The sequence below is a fragment of the Zalophus californianus genome, chromosome 7, assembly GCF_009762305.2.
Source record: "Zalophus californianus isolate mZalCal1 chromosome 7, mZalCal1.pri.v2, whole genome shotgun sequence".
Taxonomy (NCBI): Eukaryota; Metazoa; Chordata; class Mammalia; order Carnivora; family Otariidae; genus Zalophus; species Zalophus californianus.
Window position 1 is genome coordinate 118,530,486 of NC_045601.1, and position 16,014 is coordinate 118,546,499.

The following is a 16,014-nucleotide window of genomic DNA, read 5'->3' on the forward strand; positions in this document are numbered from 1 at the left end:
GAAATCACTACTCGACCCCAGAACGGGTGGGAAGATAAGTCGCTTAAGTTTATGGTGGCCCTGTTGAATGGGACGGAGTTAAGTTGGACTGAGAAGCCTGAGACACAGAAGGTGGCGGGACATGGTTTTTACTGGGTGGACCACAGGGTCTGCCTGGATTCAGGGAGGCATCTGGGGGAGCTCCGGTGGCTTAGTTCTTGGCAATGCAGGCATATTCGGTGCTGGGTTCCTCCTTGGCATCTTCCCTGTGGCTGAGGTCAGGCCTCTCCCTCCAGGGCACAGGCAGCAGAGATGCATAGTGGAGCTCTTGCTCTGAGAGCTGGGCCTGGGGCCAGGGAGAAGGTGCTGCTGGGAGGTCACCAGAGGAGACCCCTCCCCCGGTCCTTCCCGCAGGGTGCTGCCCCCCCCCCCCCCCCGTACCTCACTGCCTCCTCAGCACCCCTGCCCTCTGTCTCTGCCCTCCTGAGCCCCTGCTCTCTTCTCTCATTGCCTCTTCTCCCTGGGTCTCTGTTGTTCTTATGCTCCCTCTCTTTCTCTTGCCCTGCATCTCTCTCGTTCTCTCTCTATTTCTCTCTCGTTTCTTCCTCTCTCTCCTTTCTGTCTTATTCCCTTTTCCTTTCTCTACACCATTTCTCTCTGCTCTTCTCATTCTTCTCTCTTTCTGCCTCTTTTTTCTCCGCCTCTCCGGCTCTCTCATGCCCCCCCGCCCCCTCCCCTGCTTTCCCTAGCTTTTCTTGCCTCCACCCGCCTCCGCCCTCAGCCTCCTCTTGCCCCCATCACCCGCTTCCCGGCCCCGAGACTCACCCAGCTTCTCTCCAGCCTCTTCACTGGAAGAAAAGAAGAAGCTCAGCAGCCCCCCACCCCACCCCACCCCCCAGAGGGTGTTTCCTCAGTTGCTGACATCTCTGTGGTTCCCATGGCCAGAACCCCAGCCTCCCTCTTTGGACACACTCGTCTCCTCTCTCCCACCTTCCTCTCCCAGGGCGGGTGGGAACTGACGGGCACTTCTGGGAAAGCAGTAGGAAAGGGCGTGGGTGGGGGCGACCCGGGGCACCGCTGTGGGCGACGGAGCTCACCTTTCCGATGGAGCCGACACAGACAGGCGGACACAATGACCAGAGCCAGGAGCAGGAGCCCCCCCAGCCCCAAGCTCCCGCCATATAGGTAAGGGCACAGACCTGCAGGGAAAAGGGGTAGGTATCAGGGACCCATTTCTCCCTTCGGCTCTCCCCATCCTCCTGGTTGGCCGTGGGTATCTCAGCCCTGCTCTCCGACAGTTTTAGAGGCAGAAAAACATACTCAGATTCTTCACCCCAGATCGGGTTACCTCGCCTCCTAGCAGAGGGGCCCATCTCTCACCGGTTACCTCACTCACCCCTCAGAGGCTTCCCACTGCCATCCCTGCTGTCTCTGGGCCTCCCCATAAGGTCCCTTGCCCACCCGCACCAGTTGTCCCCTGGCCAGCTACTCAAGAATGCACATACAGTGCTTTCTAACCTCTGTTCCCTGTATACCCTCGACCCTCCTTGTGCAGTGGGTTACCTTACCTTTGTCCATGCCTTACAAGCTGCCATTAGGTCAAGCACTGACGACTGACCTGGAGGTCGGGAAACCTAGCCCTGCTCTGCTAGGCTAAATGGCCTGGGCCAAGTCACGTGCCTCAAGTTCCTCATCTGTAAAGTGCGGGGCCCTCTGTTACAACTGTTCTAGGGCTGAGGAGCCCCACTGATGTGCCAATCCTGACCTGGGCACTTTCCCTTTGTCATTGCTAACCCTCACCACGTAGGGTATTATGGTGCCCGTTTCCCTGGTGAGGAATCTGAGACTTGAGTCGAGGCTCTTACAAGAAGGTTCAGCCTAGAAGTGGCAGAGCTGGCCTGGAACCCCAGAGCTCCAGAGCACACCCCTTTTCCTCTGCCTTAGGCTGGCTAGGTGGTTCATGGGGGCCTCTCCAGCACTGGGTAGTTCTAGGTTCTGGTGAGGGGCTGACGGAGGAGAAACCAGGGTTTCCGGTGGTGTGTGTGTGGACCAGTGAAACACGGAGCTACCCGGCAGCTGGGGCCGCTCCCTCAGCCCAGAGCTGCTCTGGGGAGCAGGGCCCTATGTGGCTGGTGTGGGGAGCCACTTCCCACGGACAGATACTGCTGGGGCTGAAGTGGGGCATGGAGGAGCGTCTGGGCCCCATAACTTCCCCTCAGGCACTTCCTGCCCTGCAACCACTGGTTCCTGTTTGAGGGCAAAGAGGGGGGTTGCCGACTTCATGCCGCCAGAGCCAGCTGCACTGACCAGGGCCTGGAAACTGGGACCCTCCTGGGCTCAAGAGGAGTGCTGGGGTGTGTGTGTGGGTGGGTTGGGGAGCAGAAACAGGTGGAGAGGAGGACCTGTGGTCGCCATGAGGGGAAGTGGAGGCAGAAGTGGATTGTATTTAATTCTTTGGGAGCAGAGACAGAGGCTGGACAGCAGATGCCTCCAGGGCTCAGGGAACCCCAAAGTCATACTCTCTTCCGTCATCTTGGCTTCACTTCACTGCAGGGTATGACTGCCTCTCCCTGCCCCGTTTTCCCTACCAGGGCTCCTGCTCTCTCCCAGCTTATCCAGAGCCTGTGGCCTGTGGGTAGACAGACTCCAGACTGGCCGCAGCTGCCTGGGTGGAGAGGTGTTGCCACTTCAAACATTCTTGTCCCTCCTCTGGCCTTAACGTCTCCCCTAGTCTGGATGCTTCCCTGGCTTCGTCAGGAGAGGAAGTTAGGCTTTGAAGGTTAGGGTTACAACATCTTTTCTTTCAGACTCCGAGGACTGTAACTAAGCCTATGATCCCCCACATCTCCAGCCATCCTATTGATCCTGCAAGTGGTCAGTGAGTGTATACTTCCTCTAGGTACCTTCCCTGATTAGTTTTTCCCCAATTATCCCTCACACTGCATCCGCTGAGAGCTCATGATCCCAATGTGTACGTGTAGACACACACCCAGGCTCCCACATCAGAGTGGGAGCTCTGGTAAATTTGGGGTAACTTGCCTGGTGTTCTGGGGCTGTATCTGGCAGGGCACTTGACTGATTAACGAACAGAATCAGAGGCAGCTAGGCTAGACAGATGTACAGGAGTATATGAGTACTGTTGATAGTCTAGGACAGAAAGCTGGTGACAAGTTGGTGTTGGGAAAGAATGGGGGCAATCTCGGTGGACTGCCTGTAGGAGGCAGCATTCTGATGTTAGGCACACAAGGGCAGTGATCCGAGACCTTCTGGACAGAGACCTGGATGAAGGCCTCTTAGTGGCACTGAGATAGAGAGGGAGATGGGTGCTGGAAGATTGCACACCCAGTCCTTACGGAGAGTGAAGACTGGGGAGATCATGTGGGGGCAGGAGGTAAGGAGGGTATCTGTGCCTGGGTCCATATGCATTTGCATTTCCTTCTTCAAATTCAGAAACTTTCTGGCATTTCTTCTCTCTCCCCCCATCTACAATGTTCCCCGTGTTGGACAGCAGGACAATATTCACAGTTTTGTTTTTTTCCCCACACATTTTATTATTAAAATGTTCACACAGAACAAAATTGAAATAATTTTAGAGTGAACATATCCCTACCACCTACATTCTAAAATGGACAGTTTTCTATATTTGCTTTATCACATACCTAACACTCTATCTCATTTTTTGGATAACTTTCAAAGTTGCAAACATCAGTACACATTTTACCCCTAAACCTCTTACCATGCTTATCAGTGACTCGAGTCCAGCTTTTGTTTCCCCATTTCTTTTTTGAGGGAGGCAAGATTTACATACATTAAAATGTACAAATCTGAAGTCAGTACTCGGGGTTTTTTTTTGTTTTTTTTTTTTTTAAACTGTCTTGTGGTCAAGGCTCTGGGGCCAGACTGCCTGGGTTCAAATCCTGACTCTGCCACTCCTGTGTGGCCTTCGATAAGTTCCTTAAGCTCTCTGTGCCTCAGTTTCTTCTTAGGGTTTTTGTCAGGATTAAAAGAATTATTATATATAAAGTGTGTAGATCAGTGGCAAGCACTTGCTAAGTGCTATTTGTATAATAGCTGTATTATTATTATTATTAGTCCCTAATCACAGAGATGTCATCAAGAAGGAGACGTGATCTGAGACCACCTCCAACTCCCTTGGACCTGGTCTTTCCTCCCACTGCACTGTCTACCATACCATTTGTTGCTGCTCTGTTTTGCTTCCTCATTCATTCACTTGTCCTTTCTTCATTTATTCCTAAACATGTAGTCTGCACCTGCTAAATGGATGGGGCTCACTCTAGACAGCAAGCTCTTTGAGGGTGGGGCCGTGCCCTATTGCTCTCCCACCTACCCTCTGTGGAGCAAGGGAGGTAATGCTCATTTCCATCCCTCCTCAGTGAGTCAATAGTCAGTGGAGAGGCTGAGGCCCCTTTCAGCTGCTATTTCTGTGGACTGGCTTAACTCTGCTTCTCACCAAGCTCTGGGGGTTAGGGGTGAATGAGGGAATGGAAGGAGGAGATTTGGTCTGGTGCTGGCATAAGTTCTTCTCAGGGACCTGGATATCCATCTCTCAAGACCTCAGTTCTCGTCCTATTCCAGCCCTTGACCTCAGGGATGTGGACACAGCCCTCCTTCCCAGCACCCACCACTGGGGTGTAGAAGAACGCAGACTGCCCTGGAAATCTGGTGTGCGGTGTTCTCCTCGCGCCGCTCTGCTGCCTGACTCTCTGTAAGCTACTGGCCCTCCCTGGGCCTCAGTTTCCCTCCCTGCTGAACCAGATCTCTAAGGCCCCCTCCAGCTCTACGCTACAAGCCTGTCACTTCACCCCAACTTCTTCCCCAGTTCAGAGAACCCGGGCATCCAGCTGCCCCACCCCAGCTCTGGGTAAACAGGAAGCTGGGTGAGGGGAGCAGGGGTGTGTGGAAAGTCCCAGCCAGGTGTGTGGGTCTATGGGGAGGGGGTGGCCCCACCCCTGAGGTATGAAAGCCCCCCTGCCCTGGTCTTGGCTCAGTCTCAATGGGGGCCCTGGGGCTAGAGGGCCGGGGTAGGAGGCCCCAGGGAAAGGGCTGCCTCCTGCTGGCTGTGGCAGGAGCCACTTCCCTGGTGACCCTGCTGCTGGCTGTGCCTATCACAGTCCTGGCTGTGCTGGCCTTGGTGCCCCAGGAGCAGGGACGAGGACTGGTGAGTAGCTGCGACCAGCCCTGCAGGAGTTGCGTGCTGCTGATGCTCACTTACCTCTAGCTACGCCTGGGGCTCTCTTGTCTCATCCTGCTCAGTTGGCTTGGCTGTCCCTGGCGGGGATGCCTTGTCTGCCTCTTTGCTGGTCCTCTTTCCACTGTTCCCGCGATGCTGTTGTGTCCTGAAAGCTCCAGGTTCCTTCCTGGTTGTCTGGCTGTCTCCTCTCCTCTTCCCAAGACATACTCAGGCCCCGGGGTCTGAGTACCTATGCCTCGCTTGCTCTCCCTCCCAGGGAGATGTGTGTTGGGGGTGGGACTGGTAGGAAAGACCCCAGGCCTGGAGCTTGGGTCTGCGTTGGGAGGGGTGGGGTTGGCATCAGCGAACACTGAACTCTGGGCACTGTGACCCCACCCACCCAGGTTACAGGGACGACTGACCCGGGGGCACGGGCCCAGGCCCAGCAGCGATTGGGTAAGAGCAGACCATCTCCCCCTCCCCTGCTCCAGCCCTTCAGGGATGCCCAGCTCCCATCCATCTGCATCCCCGGGAATCCCGCCCTGGCGCCCTGTCCTCTCAGGGGGACCATGCATGGAAGGCCGCCCTGGCCCCCAATCGTAGACTCTTCCCCCCCTTCCAGGGTCACAGGAGCTGCCAGAGGAGGAGGCAGAAACAGATTTCAGCTCCAGGCTCCCAGCCGCCCACCTCATAGGTAAGGATCTCATAGGTAGTCCAAGGGACCGGCGCTGCTGCCCACAGTTAGAGTCCCTTTGCTCTGTCACTGCAGGGCTCGGTTTCCGACCTGCTTCACCACCTCTGGTCCCTAAAGTGCCCACCTTCCGCTCCTCCCGCAATCCATCTTCTTGCTTCCCTCCTGGAGCTGTCCAAACCCCGCCTGGATCTTCCCCACCGCCCCACCACCGCGCTCCGTACCCCGCACTCGGGTGCCCTTGGTCCCCTCCCCCAAATCACTGCAGAGGGGGCGCCGCGCGCCCTCGCCCCGCCCCCGGCTCGGCTCGGCTCCGGCAGGGGGTTAAGAGCCCCCACTCTCCCTCCGGCTCACCCTCTCGGTAGTCCCGGGCCTGGATCCTTCCTCCAGGATCGTCTTCCCGAGCGCCGACAGGCCCCCGTTTCTCCGCAGGCGCTTGGACGAAGGGGCAGGGGCTAGGCTGGGAGGCGAAGAAAGAAGAGGCGTTTCTGAGGAGCGGGACGCAGTTCTCGGGCGCCGAGGGGCTGGCGCTCCCGCAGGACGGCCTCTACTACCTCTACTGTCACGTCGGCTACCGGGGCCGGGCGCCCCCTGCCGGCGGGGGCCTGCCGGACCGCTCGGTCACGCTGCGCAGCCGGCTGTACCGGGCGGGGGGCGCCTATGGGCCGGGGACGCCGGAGCTGCTGCTCGAGGGCGCAGAGACCGTCACCCCGGTCTTGGACCCGGCCCGGACGCGCGAGTACGGGCCCCTCTGGTACACGAGTGTGGGCTTCGGCGGCCTGGTGCAGCTCCGGAGGGGCGAGAGGGTGTACGTCAACATCAGTCACCCCGATATGGTGGACTACAGGAGAGGGAAGACCTTCTTCGGGGCGGTGATGGTGGGGTGAGGCGGGGATAAACGACTGCCTGGTAGGGACGTGTGACTCAGCCCAGATATTGGGGACCCAGACTCCAGGGACCCCGTGGCAGTGGGGAAAATGCAGGAGACTGTCTGGAAACTGATCGCGAGCCTGAAGAAAATAAAGAACGTAAAGCTTTAGTGCTGCCGAACAAGGGTGTCCAGGTGCTCACATGTCTTGATTCAGGGTGGGTACGCAAGGGGTCGTTACATAGTCTCTAATTCTGGTTGCTCGAAACAATTCACACCACTTCCCATGGCCTCTGCCCTCTGAGAAGGAGATCCGCTGGTTTCCCACCCACCTCCTGTCTCTGAATGAACTTGCCCCGGCATTAGCCCAGTGGGAAGGTGGAAGAAGGGGATCCCCTCAAACCGAAAGCATCTCTAAGCCTCCTTCTTCGCAGATCCTCCGAGGCCTCGCCAGACTCTACCTGCATTCTTTTCTCTTGGGTCCCTCCCGTCAGTGACAGGAATCCTGACAGGGGAAGGCCAGCCCCGTTCTGAGGAACCAGGCTGGGGAGAAGGAATAAGGCCCTGAGGGCCTAGTACTTCTTCCCTGCTGCCTGCCTGGCTGCCTGAAAGCCCCGTTAGCCACTACCCACAGTCCACTGTCCTCCAAGGAAGAACACAGAGCTCATTGGGTGTGAGGGAGGAGGCCAAAAGATAGGGCCTGGGACACCAGGGCGAAGCTGGGGAGGAGAGGGAGAAACTCTGGGGCCCTTGGCCCTATCCAGGGTGAGATGGAAGGTCTTCACCTCTTGTTCACCCCTCTGGTCCGCTTTCCGCACGTTGGCAAGTGTGGGGGCCCCAGGGTGAGTAACAGCAGCCCCCACACCCCAAGCACCCCATGACCGACTTTCAGCTCCAGGCTGAGGGAGGCAGAGAGGGACCCAAGGCCCTATCTAGGTCACCCCAGTGGGTCACCCCACCCCTGCGGCATACCACACAATTTTCCCCTGCCCAGCAGCCTGGCAGGAAGGAAACCCCAACTTCTGAACCTGGTGGGGACTCCAACTCTCTGGGTCTTCATTTCTTTTCTTTTTTTTTTTTTTAAGATTTTATTTATTTATTTATTTATTTGACAGAGAGAGACAGCGAGAGAGGGAACACGAGCAGGGGCAGAGGGAGAGGGAGAAGCAGGCTTTCCGCGGAGCAGGGAGCCCGATGCGGGCCTCGATCCCAGGACCCCGGGACCATGACCTGAGCCGAAGGCAGACCCTTAACCGACTGAGCCACTCAGGCGTCCCTGCGTCTTCATTTCTGACTCCATATTTGTGTGTGACTCTGTGTCCAGAAGAACTTTCCTGAGGAGAGAGGGTGCTTTTCTCTTTCCAGCCCATCTAGCTCATGACCCTCCCCTCATCATTCACCAAGAACATATGTGAGAGCTGGCTTGTGAGTCCTTCACTCGCATCCAATTCCTGTTTTTAAATTTTCTTTCGTCTCTTCAATTCCACTCACTGAGAGACAGAAGCAGATAGAACGGCTGGTGGCTGGACAAAGGAAGAAAGTCAGAATTCACTGAGTGCTTACTCTGCCAAGTGCTATGCTGGGCGCTCTGATGTAGCTTAGGTCTTCTCTTCTCTTGTGGCCCCATATGCGGGAGGTGGTCCTGTCTTCATGGGGAGATGAGGCTCAGTAACTGATTCAGGTTGTACAGTTAGGGCTGCTGGGGGAGCCTGGGATCAGGCAATTTGGAGCCCTGATGCCTGAAGGTCTGGAAGTCCTTTGGCTGTGATTCAGGTGCCTGAGAATGTGACCCTTCCCAGACTCTCTCTCTCAGGCTGCAACAGCAGGAACAGCAGGAAATCTCACCTGGGCACTTGAGGTGCAGGACTTCCCCATTGGAATTCCCAGAGTCGGAAATTCCCGTGCCCTGAGGGAGAGGTAATTAGGTTCAGGCTCCAGTTTCCTGGGGGAGGGGCCTATTTGCCAGGGCTTTGTTATATGCAGGGTCTCCAGAGCCCCAGTAGTCCCCCGAGTGGGAACTGTGTTCAGGGATCTTTTTTTTTTTTTTAACTTTTATTTGTATTTATTTTATGGGTTCAGGGATTTTTTTATTTTTAAGATTTATTCATCTATTTGAGAGAAAGAGAGAGAGAGAGCGCGTGCACATGCGAGTGAGCCGAGGGAGGGGCAGAGAGAGAGGGAGAGAAGCAGACTCCCAGCTGAGACTCGGGGGCTCCATCCCACCAGCCTGAGATCATGACCTGAGCCAAAATCAAGAGTCGGACGCCCAACACACTGAGCCACCCAGGTGCCCTAGGTTCAGGCTTGTAGAGAGAGGACTTTAGGGAGTGGCCTCCCATCCCCAAGGAGAGGAAGATGCAGAATTAATTCCAAGAAAGAGACGGTGTTTCTTTTTTAAGCACGTTTTATTTCTCGCCACTGACCAGTAGGGCGGTTACAGACATAACTCCCCTGGGGAGCAGAGGTTCAGCGATGTAGCGACAGTCAGTCACCAAATCAGCATTATTTAGATAATTGGATCAGATAAATATTTTTGAAAAACATAAGCAAAAGGAGGCACAGAGGCCAGGAGGCCAGGTGGGAACAGCCTTAGAGTTCAGCTCCGTTTTCACAGAAAACATGTCTGAGCCAAGGCAGCCCCTACATTCGGTCTCCCAGGACACCCCAACCTCCCAAATAAATACATTCATCAGTAAATAAATAAATAATAAATAAATAATAAATAATCACAAGTGCAAACATAAATAGAGAGACCTGGCCCCATGTGGGAGGGGCTGGGCTTTCCTTCTCAGGAAGAGTCTGGAAACATTTAAAGAAAGGGACGCCTGAGGTCCACTCATGTCAGGTTCTAGGTGAGATCTTCTCAAGGGACGTTCCAGCCAGAACTAAAGGTTCCCTGATCCCCACATTCCAAGTGTTCCAGGTTGCATTGAGGGATCCAAACCTGAGGTCTCCAGTGAGTGCTGGAAGCCCCAGTTTGCATTCTTGGTAGGGGCCAATGCTCCAGTGTCCTGGTCACACATCCCTGGATCTTAGGTTTGTAAGTGTTGTTGTTTAAAGTTCTAAGCTTGGGGCCCAGCCCTGAGCCCCTAATTCTCTTTCTAAGCCAGAAGGGGGTGGGGGGGGTCAGAGGAAGTAGATAATAAAGGGGTTGAGGTGGGCAAGGATGGACGTCCCGCGCCCTCACAGGGCAATGATTCCAAAGTAGACCTGCCCGGACTCGGCAAAGTCGAGATAGTCAGGCAGGTTGATCTCAGCGCTGAGTCGATCACCCTTCTCCAGTTGGAAGACCCCTCCCAGGTAGATGGGCTCGTACCAGGGCTTGGCCTCAGTCCCCTCTGGGGTCTCCCTTTGGCAAGGGCTCTTGATGGCAGAGAGGAGGTTGACCTTGGTCTGGTAGGAGACGGCGAAGCGGCTGATGGTGTGGGTGAGGAGCACATGGGTGGAAGGGCATCCTTGGCCCTTGAAGAGGACCTGGGAGTAGATGAGGTACAGCCCGTCTGATGGCACTATTAGCTGGTTGTCTGTCAGCTCCACACCATTGGCCAGGAGGGCATTGGCACGCCGGTTCAGCCACTGGAGTTGCCCCTCAGCCTCGGGGTTTGCTGGAGGGAAGGAGAGAAGGAGGGAGGGGTGAGTCAGTGTGACCCTGTCAGTTCCACTCTCCACATCCTGGCCCTCAAGTTCTGCACACCCCTCCACATCCGGTTCCTGTCCCCTCTGTCGGTCTTCCCACCTCCCATCTGGCCACAAGCTTCTGAGTATCCCCCTCAAGGCCGGTGAGTCCTTCTCATACCATCTCCAAGGTCTGTCTACCCTCAGCCTGAGTTCAGCCCCCAAATCCTATCCCTCCACATCCTATCTGCTTCACTGCCCGCCGGCTGAATCCTCAGAGCTCTTACCTACAACATGAGCTACAGGCTTGTCACTTGGAGTTCGAGAAGATGATTCTGAGGAGGAAAGAAGAAAGAAAACGGTGAGACCCTTAAGCTTCCTGGGAAAGATCCGCTACTTTGACCTCCATGCCTCCTCCCCTCCAACCAAAACCCTGAATTTCCCCGACTGCTGCTATCCTGGGACCAACCCCCACCGCCACCCAAGCGCAGAATTAGGAGAGAGGCTTTTGGAGACACTTACTGACTGTCTGGGCCAGAGGGTTGATTAGTTGGAGGCCATCTGGGAGCTGTTGGAGAGAAGAAGGAGATTTAGCATCAGAGCAAGTCACCCCTAAATGAGAAACAGCCAGGCTGCTTCTGTAGCTCGTACTCTAGTTTTCTCTCACCATTCAGTCCTTGCACAACACTTTCACTGAGTGTCCTCCACGAGTAGACACCCTATCTTCATCTTTCCTTATCTCTTCCCTCACATCTCTCCTTATCTCTCTCATATCGTCCACATCTTTCTGTCTCACCATCTTTATTCATATCACTTGTTCTGTTCCCATCCCTCTCCCCACATCTCTCCCCACATTTCTCCACATGTCTGCGGGCTCGTTCGTTCATTCGAGAAGCATTCAGTGAGCTCCCTCCCTCTCTCTCTTTCCCCATCTCTCTCCATGGCCCTTTCTGCCTCCCCAGCTTTCTCCACGTTTTCTCTCTCACCGGTCCCCATCAGCACACCTCTTTCCCCGACCCCCTGAGAATGAGCCGAGCCTGCTGGGGCGCTCACCTCTTCCCTCTGGGGGCCGATCACTCCGAAGTGCAGCAGGCAGAAGAGCGTGGTGGCCCCTGCAACCAGGAGGAAGGAGAAGAGGCTGAGGCACAAGCACCTTCTGGAGCCCTGGGGGCCCCCTGCCTTCTCGGGGAGTGCCTCCTCGGCCAGCTCCACGTCCCGGATCATGCTTTCAGTGCTCATGGCGTTCTTCCCAGAGGGGCTCGGTCCAGTTGGGAGATGGTAGAGCCCTGGGGCAGTGGGTATTAGAGGGAGAGAATCGCCTGGCTGCTTGTCTGGGGGTGTGTCGTCTGAGAGGTTATTTGCAGGGGGTCTGGAGTTGCTTCTCTCTCTCCTGGCCGGTGCCCTGGTGTCCTCGCTGAGGGAGCTTCTGCTGGCTGGGTGTGCAAACAGCTGCATTTATATACCCGTGGGGCGAGAAGAGGGCGGGGAAAGGCTCTCATTCAACCAGCGGAAAACTTCCTTGGTGGAGAAACCCATGAGCTCATCTGGAGGAAGCGGTAGTGGGCCCTACACCTTCTGTCTCGGTTTCTTCTCCATCGCGGGGGCGGGGGTTTGGAAAGTTGGGGACACCCAGGCATCAAGGATACTTCCTACCCGCCCCACTCGGATTCTGAGGGGGGCTTGCTGGGCCAGTCACTGCGGTGTATGTAGGACCCTGGAGGCTGGACCCCAGTTTCCCTCTGCTCCCAATTCCCATTCCCTCCTTTTTTTTTTTTTTTTTTTTTTTTTTTGAGGCTCAGGTCTGTGGTCTGTTCCTCTGATTTCCAGACTGGACTTAGGTAGGTGTAGAGCTAGACGTGGGAGGGGCTTCAGAAAGCTGACACCTTGATGGGGAGAAAACGTGGAGGGAAAGCTCTGCTGGGTCCTGAGACATGTGTTTGGGTCCCTGGGGGAAAAAGGAGCTTGCGAGGGGCGCCTGGGTGGCTCAGCTGTTAAGCATCTGCTTTCAGCTTAGGTCATGATCCCGTGGTCCTGGGATCGAGCCCCGCATCCGGCTCCCTGCTCTGCGGGAAGCCGGCTTCCCCCTCTCCCACTACCCCCTGCTTGTGTTCCCTCTCTCGCTGTGTCTCTCTCTGTCAAATAAATAAATAAAATCTTTAAAAAAAAAAAAAGGAGCTTGAGAGAGGGGAGCTTGAGGCGGGGGATGTGGATGGGGTCTCTGAAAGGGCTGGGGAGGGGGCGGTAAATGGCAGGGACACGCTTGGGACAGCCCCAGTGGGAGCGAAAGCAACCCTGGGAATTCACGAACCCCATGAGGGCAGGCCTTCTCCTTTCATTCTGACCAGGGACTCAGCAGTGCTGGTTTCAGTCTTGGCTTCCAAGGGAATCTGAGGCCCTGAGTTTTGCATGAAGGCCCCATCTGTCAGAGCCCCTGGGTGTAGCCATGTATCCCAAAGACCTCTAGTGCCCTCCGGATTTCTGGAGATAGCCCTAGCCCTCAGAGCCCCTCTGTGTGACCATGTCTCCTGAAACGTCTCCTGTATTCCCCATCCCCCCAGCCTTGGGGGTCTCCCACTCCATTCTTCCAGAGGATCCCCATGTCCACCCCCATAGTCCTGAACACCCTTTGGTGTGGTCACTTCTCCCCAGAGGACCCCTGTAACCCCCATTCCCCAGAGCCTCTCTACGTGGCCATATCTGCCAGTGGTGCCCTGACTTCCACTCCTCCAGACCTTGGGCCCCCATTTTACCTTTTTCTTCCCAGCTTATCCTTTGGTTTCCCTGCCATGGTCGGGCTGCCTCACCCCTGTGATTCCACCACATCTCCCCAGAGCTCCTAAGGCCCCTTCGTCTCCTTGTGGCCCACAGTTCCTGTCTCTTCTGAGGCCCTGTCCTCCTTCCATTTCTGGGAGACCTGGGAAATTCTCCCCTCCCAGACAGACAGACATAGACAGTATTTCAGAGAAAAGAGGTTTATTGGGCTTCATCGAAGGTGCAGATGTCTCCTCATGGGGTGTTTAGTCAAGCAGTGGTTGGACCTGAAGAGTTTTTTGCTTCCTTCTAGAGCTCCCCAGTGTCTCAGCCCCACTTGTCTTCTCTTTCACTGTGTTATCCTTATGCCAAATGTTCTCTTGCTCTTCATCTCTTAGGCATATTTCTCTCTCTTCCGGTGGCCCTCTGTTATTCCCTTCCCTCCATCCTCCATAAATAAATAATTTAAGTTTTCCCCTGCATAAATAATTCCCCCTCCCCTGCCTCTCTGCCGTCCTCCCAAGCTTCCCCCGGCGTCTGACCCCTCCATGTCCAGGGCTAGGTCCTCTTTCGACTGGCAGGACAGAGGAAGAGCTTTGGGCAGGAATTTCTAGGCAGACTTGAAATCCTCAGCCTAGCATTGGGGTTTGCTGAAAGGAGGTATGGTCCCCTGGGGTGCCTAGAATTCCTTCTTTGGAAGCGCCAGGTAACACGAGCAGGGGAGACTTGAGGCTATTGGAAGGATCAAAAGAGAGGCGCGGTGACCCTTGAAGTGGTCGGAATGGAGGCAAAATGGGGAGGAGATCTTGAAATCAATTATTTTTTTTTTCTGGATTTTTCTACAGAGCAAAGGCTCCAAAGAAGACACTACTGGGGCTGAGGAGTAGGTGGGAGACGCCATCTGTGTGAGTGGAGAGCTGATCTCCCTGGGTGAGCAGGAACACAGCTCCCTGGTACACGGAGCGCACCCAAGGTCCCTGTGGCCCTGGGCACACGGACTTCTGAGCGCTGAGGAGAGGCACGTGGAAAGGGTACTGGGAGGAGAAGAGCTGGACCTCGTGGGCCAGGTAGAGAGGGGTGGGGGTGGCCTTGGGGAAGCAGCCTTCCCCAGAGAAGACCACCTGGGAGTAGACAAAGTAGAGGCCACTGGTGGGGACCAGGAGGGAATTGTTGCTCAAAGAGAAGCCATGGCGGAGGAAGGCACGATCCGTGTTTGCTCTCCAGCGCAGTGAGTTCTGGGTGCTGGGGTCTCCTAGGAAGAGCCAGAAGGGATGCGAGAGGTTGAGAACCTGGGGGTCAGCACTCTTAATCCCTGAGGATGTAGGTGCTGGGCCGAGTTCCTGGGGGATGGCTGGGAGGACAGACGGGAGTGGGGTACCTCTGTTCTGGGGGATGGGGGAGCTGGGAGGGAGGTGCAATAGATGCTTGGTCCCTTGAAGGGGGCATAGGAGGAGAGCTGGGGGCGACATGTCCGGGCGGCCAGGTGATGTTTACCAATAAGATGAGCAGCAGGTTTGAGGGTGCCTGGTGCGAAGTGCTTCTGAGGGTGCTGGTAGGCAGTCCGGGGGGCTGAGGGTGAGCTGCCCACACCAGGAAGCCCCTAGGGGACAAGAGGGTGGAGCGTGGCTCTAGGGCCCAAAGTTTGGCGGGGCCACCCCTGCAGCCCCCATTCTCCTGCTGCCTCACCTGGGCCTCAGGCGGCAGGGCCAGCAGCAGCCCCAGAAGGAGGAGGAGGGGGGCGCTGCACACCCTCAGGAGGTAGAGCCGTCCAGGTGGTGTCATGGGGAGAACCTGCGGGGAGAGAGACAGTGAGCGGGGCGGGGCCCGGGGCGGTGACGGGCCTCCTGCCGGCGGAGACAGCCACGGCAGAGCCAGGGCCACAGAGGAGAGAAGGGGACAAGGTGCCGGCCGGAAAACCCCAATGTGAGCAGGGGGGCCACAGAAAGAGAAACAGACACGGGAAGGGAACAGAGAGGGATCGTGGCAGAAACAGAGAACGTGTGACAGAGACAGAGAGAACAAAGACTGGCTGATGAAGACTCCGAGAGAGGGGAACAAACCGCTCGGAACCCACCGGGGCCCGGCCCCAGGCAGGCGGCACGGGAGGGGCCGCGGCGCGGGCGGAGGGGCGGGGTGCCCAGGGGAGTCCAGCGCCGGGCAGCCCGAGGAGGAGACGGGCCGGGAGAGTCTCACCTGCTATGCGGGGCCCCTGGGCCTGGACGCCTGGGTCCCTTTATAGAGGAAGCGGCGGTGGCAGCGTGGCGGCGTGGCAGGCGGCGGGCGGGTTCTAGGCCCCGGGCTGGGCCCCGGGGAAGCCCCCAGGGCTGAGAAGATGCCGCCGTTTCAGTCGAAGGCAGGAAAGGCTGAGGCCCAGGAGTGAACCACAGACTGGGGGCTCAGACGACTGAGTTCTGGGAAAGGGAGCGGGGTCAGGGGAACCGTGGGCTGGGAGGGCCAGGGAGCGGGGTCAGGCTTAGGAGTTCCAGAGAAGGGACAGTCAATTCGGGGAGGAGGGCGGGGGGGAGCAGCTGGGGCGTGGGCTGGAGGCCCGGTTCCCTGAAGAGCGATTATATATAACACCTCTGCACCCTTGGTTGATTACAGGCTACTCTCTGTGCCCATTTCCTCCTCTTCTACCCCCATCTTTGTCCCAAATGGTTCAAGTCACCCTCGTCCCAGTATGTGTACTTTCCTGGTCGTCTGGCAGGTTTTCTATCAAGAAGTTGCATTATATACCCCTTTGCCCTGGACATTCTGGTTTATGCTTGTCGTCCTGGTGAAAATGTTCATGGATCTCCCTTTTGTTCCCACAAGTGTCCTGGATGGGAAGATAAATGTCATGGTTCCCCTACTGAGAGATGTTGCCATGCATTCATGTAGGCTGAGGTCTCATCTCACTCCTGAAGGATGTCCTCGGGT

General features: G+C 56.4%; 4 protein-coding genes across 8 annotated transcripts; 1 reads left to right on the forward strand and 3 right to left on the reverse strand.

Moving 5' to 3' along the window:
* Positions 1-112: 112 nt before the first annotated feature.
* LST1 (leukocyte specific transcript 1) lies at positions 113-6,416 on the reverse strand. Of its 3 annotated transcripts, none has more exons than XM_027603917.1 (4): positions 6,216-6,416; positions 5,213-5,504; positions 1,077-1,178; positions 113-325 (listed from the first exon to the last, which is right to left on the reverse strand). In XM_027603917.1, the coding sequence occupies exons 3-4, from the start codon at positions 1,158-1,160 to the stop codon at positions 191-193; spliced, it is 219 nt and encodes a 72-aa protein (XP_027459718.1). In that variant the 5' UTR covers positions 1,161-1,178; positions 5,213-5,504; positions 6,216-6,416; the 3' UTR covers positions 113-190. The 3 variants fall into 3 exon arrangements, with proteins under 3 accessions (XP_027459718.1, XP_027459716.1, XP_027459717.1); XM_027603915.1 differs by lacking the exons at positions 5,213-5,504; positions 6,216-6,416 and adding exons at positions 805-827; positions 1,548-1,704; XM_027603916.2 differs by lacking the exons at positions 5,213-5,504; positions 6,216-6,416 and adding an exon at positions 1,548-1,888.
* Positions 3,833-6,911, forward strand: LTB (lymphotoxin beta). 2 transcript variants are annotated; one of them, XM_027603868.2, is made up of 4 exons: positions 4,882-5,158; positions 5,575-5,626; positions 5,793-5,864; positions 6,294-6,911. In XM_027603868.2, the coding sequence occupies exons 1-4, from the start codon at positions 4,994-4,996 to the stop codon at positions 6,746-6,748; spliced, it is 744 nt and encodes a 247-aa protein (XP_027459669.1). In that variant the 5' UTR covers positions 4,882-4,993; the 3' UTR covers positions 6,749-6,911. The 2 variants fall into 2 exon arrangements, with proteins under 2 accessions (XP_027459670.1, XP_027459669.1); XM_027603869.2 differs by lacking the exon at positions 5,575-5,626 and having other exon boundaries at positions 3,833-5,158; positions 6,294-6,430.
* A 2,865-nt stretch (positions 6,912-9,776) lies between these two features.
* Positions 9,777-11,843, reverse strand: TNF (tumor necrosis factor). Its single transcript, XM_027603858.1, has 4 exons — positions 11,398-11,843; positions 10,867-10,912; positions 10,632-10,679; positions 9,777-10,334 (listed from the first exon to the last, which is right to left on the reverse strand). The coding sequence occupies exons 1-4, from the start codon at positions 11,797-11,799 to the stop codon at positions 9,913-9,915; spliced, it is 918 nt and encodes a 305-aa protein (XP_027459659.1). The 5' UTR covers positions 11,800-11,843; the 3' UTR covers positions 9,777-9,912.
* A 1,470-nt stretch (positions 11,844-13,313) lies between these two features.
* Positions 13,314-16,014, reverse strand: LTA (lymphotoxin alpha). 2 transcript variants are annotated; one of them, XM_027603889.2, is made up of 4 exons: positions 15,289-16,014; positions 14,782-14,886; positions 14,590-14,695; positions 13,314-14,347 (listed from the first exon to the last, which is right to left on the reverse strand). In XM_027603889.2, the coding sequence occupies exons 2-4, from the start codon at positions 14,875-14,877 to the stop codon at positions 13,935-13,937; spliced, it is 615 nt and encodes a 204-aa protein (XP_027459690.1). In that variant the 5' UTR covers positions 14,878-14,886; positions 15,289-16,014; the 3' UTR covers positions 13,314-13,934. The 2 variants fall into 2 exon arrangements, with proteins under 2 accessions (XP_027459690.1, XP_035584504.1); XM_035728611.1 differs by having other exon boundaries at positions 14,782-16,014.

Coding starts and splice junctions, on each gene's coding strand:
- TNF (XM_027603858.1), bottom strand. CDS start 11,799: ATGCAGCTGTTTGCACACCCAGCCAGCAGAAGCTCCCTCAGCGAGGAC. Junction 10,680..10,866: donor CCCTCTGGCCCAGACAGTCA/GTAAGTGTCTCC, acceptor TTTCCTCCTCAG/AATCATCTTCTCGAACTCCA. Junction 10,335..10,631: donor GCCTGTAGCTCATGTTGTAG/GTAAGAGCTCTG, acceptor CCTTCCCTCCAG/CAAACCCCGAGGCTGAGGGG.
- LTB (XM_027603868.2), top strand. CDS start 4,994: ATGGGGGCCCTGGGGCTAGAGGGCCGGGGTAGGAGGCCCCAGGGAAAG. Junction 5,627..5,792: donor CCAGGCCCAGCAGCGATTGG/GTAAGAGCAGAC, acceptor CCCCCCTTCCAG/GGTCACAGGAGCTGCCAGAG. Junction 5,865..6,293: donor CCCAGCCGCCCACCTCATAG/GTAAGGATCTCA, acceptor GTTTCTCCGCAG/GCGCTTGGACGAAGGGGCAG.
- LTA (XM_027603889.2), bottom strand. CDS start 14,877: ATGACACCACCTGGACGGCTCTACCTCCTGAGGGTGTGCAGCGCCCCC. Junction 14,696..14,781: donor CCCTGCCGCCTGAGGCCCAG/GTGAGGCAGCAG, acceptor CTTGTCCCCTAG/GGGCTTCCTGGTGTGGGCAG. Junction 14,348..14,589: donor ACCTGCTGCTCATCTTATTG/GTAAACATCACC, acceptor GGCTCTTCCTAG/GAGACCCCAGCACCCAGAAC.
- LST1 (XM_027603915.1), bottom strand. Junction 828..1,076: donor GTGTCGGCTCCATCGGAAAG/GTGAGCTCCGTC, acceptor CTTTTCTTCCAG/TGAAGAGGCTGGAGAGAAGC. Junction 326..804: donor AGAGGCTGGAGAGAAGCTGG/GTGAGTCTCGGG, acceptor CCCTGGCCCCAG/GCCCAGCTCTCAGAGCAAGA.